General features: G+C 42.1%; 1 protein-coding gene across 1 annotated transcript; it reads left to right on the top strand.

Moving 5' to 3' along the window:
- The first annotated feature begins 1,571 nt into the window (after nucleotides 1-1,571).
- On the top strand, nucleotides 1,572-2,082 carry LOC118854156 (40S ribosomal protein S23-like). Its single transcript, XM_036764494.1, is given in 2 exon segments — nucleotides 1,572-1,835; nucleotides 1,837-2,082. Coding segments are annotated over 2 exon segments (432 nt in total). The 5' UTR covers nucleotides 1,572-1,601; the 3' UTR covers nucleotides 2,035-2,082.
- Nucleotides 2,083-7,102: the final 5,020 nt, after the last annotated feature.

The raw sequence follows: 7,102 nt of genomic DNA on the forward strand, positions 1-7,102 counted from the left end.
AGGAAGAGTATGAAGATAAGTGGGGGGGTCATAGAGGGGAAAATTTGCTTAAGAAAGGGGGATGGAATGGGATCCCTTGTGCATGTGTGAAAAGGTTTTGCCTTGACAAAGAGAAGGAGTACCTTTTTGTCTGAAACAGTGGTGAAGGCAATTGCAAGGTGACAGACGAAAAAGAAGAGAGGAGTCTAAGCAAATAGCCTCAATATTTTCAGCAAAATAGACAAGTTTGTCAGATAAGAGGATGGGAGAAAGGGTGTCATTAATAATTGTAGGAGTGATGAAAAGATTTGGAAGAGCTGCTAGGATGAATGGGATAGTGAATTAAGTTGGTAGATATAAAATATTGCTTTGCTATGGTGAGGACCCAGGTGAGGTAGTGGACCCAGTCAGTATGATTTTGTGATTTTCTCTAGCTTCTTTCAGTAGTCTGAGTGTAGGAGCAAAGGCAGCAGCTGGTGACACTGATCCAAGGCTAAGAATGGCAAGGCAAGATAGGTGATATGGTAAGGCATCAAGTGATTCATAAGAGGCCAGAAGGGAGTTCATTTGGTTTACCAAGGGGCCAATATAGGGAAGGGAGTAGAGTGTAACTAGGGCAAGAGAATGGCCTGGGAAAGAACCAAGAAGTGAAAATATTGGAAGGAATCATGTGGATCAGATGTGGGACACAAGGCCTGTAAAACTTTGGGAAATGTTTAACCAAATCAATAAAAATCCTGAGCTAGACAGAGTCTGTGTCTTGCCTGGGGTCACACAGCTAATAAGTGTCTGAGGCAGAATTTGAACTCAGGAGAAAAGAAAGAAGATGAACTAGGCACCAAACCCCTTAATGAAATAGAGGAAGTGTCCTAAAGATTAGTAGACTATAGCTACCAAAATTTAATTAGGTGATAGATATGGATTGAGTGAACTTTCAAGAAGGAATTCTTATATAGTAATAGTGGTAGAAGGAAAACCTGGAAGTGGTTGTGGTGAGAAAAGAGTATTCTAATTCTACTTACCTTGCCAAGTGAGTGAAGCACAATGAGTGACAGCGCTGTAAAGAAAGGCCCAAGAAAGCTCTGTCAGTAGGAGGCAGCCAGTCCCAATAAGATGCAAAGAATGGAAGGAGTACAAAGAAAAAAATAAGATGAAATCAATTTTGTCAACCATGCAACAGAAATTTCTGAGAGCACAGTAGAATGGGGCTGATAGTTTTATCATTAAATATTAGGGGAGGTTGGGTTGAAAGGAAGAGGAATAACGTATACATATATATATATACACATATATGTTATATGTATATATATACATATATATTATATGTATATATATGTGTGTGTGTGTGTGTGTATATATATATATATATATATACATATATATATATATATATATTTATTCTTGGAGTACTACAGTAAGCTACAATTTACCTCACTTCTTTCAACACCTCTCCTCTCCAATTCCTCCATCATACAACAATCAAAATAACCATAATTAAGTGGAGGTTAAATCATGTCATTTCCAGTATAAATTTTTTTAGGAGTTTTCTATATCTTGTTGAAGATAAAATAGAAAATCTTCTGAATGCTTCTCTCTTTTCTCTCGGCCCGGAGGGCGGCAGCATGGGTAAGTGCCGTGGTCTTCGTACTGCTCGAAAACTCCGAAGCCACAGGAGAGACCAAAAGTGGCATGACAAACAATACAAGAAAGCTCATTTGGGCACTGCCTTGAAGGCCAACCCGTTTGGAGGAGCATCTCATGCCAAAGGGATTGTCTTGGAAAAAGTTGGTGTGGAAGCCAAACAGCCCAATTCTGCCATCAGGAAGTGTGTGAGAGTCCAGCTGATTAAGAATGGCAAAAAAAATCACTGCCTTTGTTCCCAATGATGGCTGCTTGAACTTTATTGAGGAAAATGATGAAGTTTTGGTTGCTGGATTTGGTCGAAAAGGTCATGCTGTTGGTGATATTCCTGGAGTCCGATTCAAGGTTGTGAAAGTCGCAAATGTTTCTCTTCTGGCCTTGTACAAAGGCAAGAAGGAAAGACCAAGATCATAAAAATTGTATGATGTCTTTGTCATAGTAAAAAAGTTTTCATGTAAAAAAAAAAAAGAAAAAAAAAAGAAAATCTTCTGAATGGCCTTTAACGTCCTTCATGGTCTGGAACCAGCCTAAATTTTCAGGATCATTTCATATTACGATTCTTCACACACTATATGTTTCAGCAACACTAGCCTATTTGCTGCTTCACAACTTTGTCATTCTATTTTTGGTTTCATGCCTTTTCACAGGCTGCCCACCACACCTGAGATCTCATCCCTGCCTCATTGAATCCTTAGTTCCCTTCAAAGACCATCTCAGACATTATCTCTTTTATCAGAAGTCTTTTACAATTTCCCTCAGTTATTAGTACCTTTTTCCTAGTCATATGTTCGATTAAGCTAAGTTAGGTTTTGATTTGGATTCGCGCTGGTGATAAGGCACATGCCTGACAGAACAAGGTTCTTTATTGAAAGACAGGGGAAATACTCTATTAACCCCACAACCACGTCAATCACAACAATTCCTACTACACAGTTAACGCGGTGACAAAGACAGAGGCACAGGCATGCAGAGGCAACACCTGTTCAGAGGCAAACCGCCCGCCCTAGGTTTCTCCGAGCTGGGGAATCCCTCTCTTCTCTACAAAGGCAGAGACACCGACAAAGAACACACACACACAACATACAACATACATATGTTCACCACCTATAGCAAGGCTTTTCCTAAGCTGGAGAACCCCGTCTTTCACAGCCACCTCGGTGAGTCCCTTCTGAACGTAGCCCCAGGCAAAGCATCCTCCCCATGAGTAAGGTTCCAATGTAACTGCCCCACGAGGTGACTTTTATAAGGAGCTGAGCAAAGAAAGTTTTTTCTGACCAGAGAGGGGAGCCACCCTCCCCCTGCCTTCATTCCTAAGAACTGGCTAGGCAATCTCAGGAGTATTTCTCCAAGTGGGAGAGGAGTTATTTCCTATCCTTTGTTCAAGAGTGTATTCGATCTTTTGTTCATGCCTATCAGTCAGAGAGGAATGTCTGAGAGGTGAGTTCTCAAAGGGTTTCTCAGTCTCTTAGCCAGAAAGGAATATCTGATTCTTTATTCTGAGCTGGAGAGTTTAAAGATCTTGCAGGAGCTGGGGGATGGGGGGGGGAAGGAAGAAAAGCCAGGCTTACACTATAATATGGAGGATCTTCTATAATGATTTATCATTCTTCATATGAGCTTATTGATGTACTTATCTATATGAATATTAATGCAAGGGTAAGGGACTATCTTGGGGGAGGCTCCTTTCTCTTTCCAGTGCATAGCATAGCAACTAGCACAAAGTAAGCTCTTAATAATTGAACTGAAATTTCCTAACAGGTCAATTATAAGGCAGTGGGAAGAGAAAACAAATAATGATTCTGAGAATTTTTGAGGAGGGACCGAGAGCCAAGATGGCAGAGTGAAAACAGGGACATGCCTAAGCTCTCTCAAATTCCTTCAGATACTCTTGAGAAGTGAATCTGACCAGTTTTGAGAGAGGTAGAATCCACTAGGAGACAGAGTGTGGCAGGTTTCCAAGCCAGGAGAGTCCAGAAAGAGAAGGATCTTGTACCGGCCAGGAACCACCCAGGACCATACCGCAGCACCATACTGCAGCAGGAGCAGGCCTGGCCTGTGGGCTGTGTTGGTGATCCCCAAGCCTCTTGGCGCAAGACGGAGTCTGTTGGAGCTGGGAGAAACAAAAGCACAGAGCTTGCTGTCAGCAGCAACAGCTACTCCTAGAGCTATGAGCCCACAGTCAAAAGGTTTGAAACTCACCTTCTTGAACTTCCTGGGAGCCATGATGACTCAGTAAACTCTAAGAGCTCTCATTCTTCCCTTGCTGACCTGGAGTGACCCAGAGAATACTACCCTAGGAGAAACCCTGGAATAGAGGAGCCAGAAGTGGGGATTCAGTAATCTTTTAGCTCAGGAAGCTAAAAGGACCCCCTCTTGCAGTGATAGAAGGAGACCAGGGAAAGGAGGCATTCCAGCAAGCCCCACCTTAGTAGGTCAGTGGCAGTTCCCGATCCCAAGGTGGGTGGAGCTGGCAAGCACCATTACCAGGACCCCAGGTGTGCCTTTGCGAAGCCAGGGGAATTAGTAGATACCAGTGCAGACCTATGGCTAAGACCACCTGTGTTATATAGTACAACCCTAGGGAAAGAGGAGACTTCCAGCAGACAGGCCACCCCTCCCCCACACCTCATGCTGTGACCCTTTCCCATCCTACACCCCACTGGAAACTCATAAAGACTTCACTGGGCCTCAATCCTTGGCACACACCAGCCAGCTTCAGCTCAGCATCAGGTGAGCTGCAGCAATATGTACCTTCTAGCTGACAAAACCAGAAGGCACAGCACATAAAGCAGTAACCATGCCCCTAGCTCCCAAAACAACAAGTTTGAGACAGAGCACTCTGGGCCCCAGGAGCAGAGATCCACTTTATAAGCCAGGAAAAAGGCAACTACCGTGAAGAAGCAAGCTAAAAAAGTAAGAAAAGACCATTGAATCATATTATGGGGTCAGAGAAGATCAAAAAACCAATTCAGAAGAAGACAGAATGGATGCTATATCTACATCTGAAACATCAAAAAGGAATACAGTCTGGTCTCAAGCCCAAAAAGCATTCCTGGAAGAGCTCAAAGAAGATTTTTTTCTCCCAGAATCCACTACTTTATTTTTTTTTTAAATTTATTTAACATATTTAGTTTTCAGCATTGATTTTCACAAGGGTTTGAATTACAAATTTTCTCCCCATTTCTACCCTCCCACCCACTCCAAGATGGCATATATTCTGGTTGCCCTGCTCCCCAGTCAGCGCTCCCCTCTGTCACCCCACTCCCCTCCCATCCCTTTTTCCCTTCCTTTCTTGTAGGGCAAGATAAATTTCTACACCCCATTGTCTGTGTATCTTATTTTCTAGTTGCATGCAAGAACTTTTCTTTTGTTTTTGAACATCTGTTTTTAACACTTTGAGTTCCAAATTCTCTCCCCTCTTCCCTTCCCACCCACCCTCCTAAGAAGTCAAGCAATTCAACATAGGCCGCATGTGTATCATTATGAATAACCCTTCCACAATATTCATGTTGTGAAAGACTAACTATATTTTGCTCCTTCCCAACCCATCACCCTTTATTGAATTTTCTCCCTTGACCCTGTCGCCTTTCGAAAGTGTTTGTTTTTGACTACCTCCACCCCCATCAGCCCTCCCCTCCATCACCCCCCCCCCATTTATTTTTATCTTCTTCCCTCTTCTTTCCTGTGGTATAAGATTCCCCATTGGGTATGTATGGTATTCCCTCCTTAGGCCAAATCTGATGACAGCAATGTTCACTCATTCCCCCCTCATCCGCCCTCTCCCCTCCTCCCACAGAATTGCTTGCTCTTGCCTCCTTTATGCGAGATAATCCACCCCATTCTATCTCTCCTTATCTCCCTCTCTCAGTATGTTCCTCTCTCATCACTTAATTTGATTTTATTTCTTTTAAATATCTTGCCTTCATCTTCAACTCACCCTGTGTGTGCTCTCTCTCTCTCTCTCTCTCTCTCTCTCTCTCTCTCTCTCTCTCCCCTACCCCCTCTCTCTCTCTCTATATATATACACACACAGATATATACATACATACACATTCACCCATATATATACATAAACATATATGTATGCATATTCCCTTCAGCTACCCTAATACTGAGGTCTCATGAATCATACTCATCATCTTTCCATGTAGGAATGTCAACAAAACAGTTCACCTTTGGTAAGTTCCTTGCAATTTCTTTTTCTTGTTCTTTTTCTTGATTACCTTTTCATGCTTCTCTTGATTCTTGTGTTTGAAAGACAAATTTTCTATTCAGTTCTGGTCTTTTCATTGAGAAAGCTTGAAAGTCCTCTATTTTATTGAAAATCCATATTTTGCCTTGGAACATGATACTCAGTTTTGCTGGGTAGGTGATTCTAGGTTTTAATCCTAGCTCCATTGACCTCCGGAATATTGTATTCCAACCCCTTCGATCTCTTAATGTAGAGGCTGCCAGATCTTGGGTTATTCTGATTGGGTTTCCACAATACTCAAATTGTTTCTTTCTGGCTGCTTGCAGTATTTTCTCCTTGATCTGGGAGCTCTGGAATTTGGCAACAATATTCCTGGGAGATTTCTTTTTGGGATCTATTTGAGGAGGCGATCGATGGACTCTTTCAATTTCTATTTTGCCCTGTGGCTCTAGAATATCAGGGCAGTTCTCCTTGATAATTTCTTGAAAGATGATATCTAGGCTCTTTTTTTGATCATGGCTTTCAGGTAGTCCAATAATTTTTAAATTATCTCTCCTGGATCTATTTTCCAGGTCAGTGGTTTTTCCAATGAGATATTTGACATTGTGTTCCATTTTTTCATTCCTTTGGTTCTGTTTTATAATATCTTGATTTCTCATAAAGTCACTAGCTTCCACTTGCTCCAATCTCATTTTTAAAGTCGTATTTTCTTCAGTGGTCTTTTGGACCTCCTTTTCCATTTGGCTAATTCTGCCTTTCAAGGCATTCTTCTCCTCATTGGCTTTTTGGAGCTCTTTTGCCATTTGAGTTAGTCTGTTTTTTAAGGTGTTGTTTTCTTCAGTGTATTTTTCAGTATTTTTTTGGGTCTCCTTTAGCAAATCATTGACTTGTTTTTCATGGTTTTCTCGCATCCTTCTCATTTCTCTTCCCAATTTTTCCTGTACTTCTCTGACTTGCTTTTCCAACTCCTTTTTGAGCTCTTCCATGGCCTGGGACCAGTTCATGTTTTTCTTGGAGGTTTCTGTTGTAGGCTCTTTGACTTTATTAATTTCTTCTGTCTGTCTGTTTTGGTCTTCTTTGTCACCAAAGAAAGAATGCAAAGTCTGAGACTGAATCTCGGTGCGTTTTCGCTGCCTGGCCATATTCCCAGCCAACTAACTTGACCTTTGAGTTTTTCAGTGGGGTATGACTGCTTGTAGACTACAGAGTTCTATGTTCCACGTTTGGGGGGGAGGTGCCAGCTCTGCCCCACCGGCACTGCTCCTTCCCCAAGAACCCCCAACCCAAACT

This window comes from Trichosurus vulpecula, chromosome 6, assembly GCF_011100635.1.
Source record: "Trichosurus vulpecula isolate mTriVul1 chromosome 6, mTriVul1.pri, whole genome shotgun sequence".
Classification (NCBI taxonomy): domain Eukaryota; kingdom Metazoa; phylum Chordata; class Mammalia; order Diprotodontia; family Phalangeridae; genus Trichosurus; species Trichosurus vulpecula.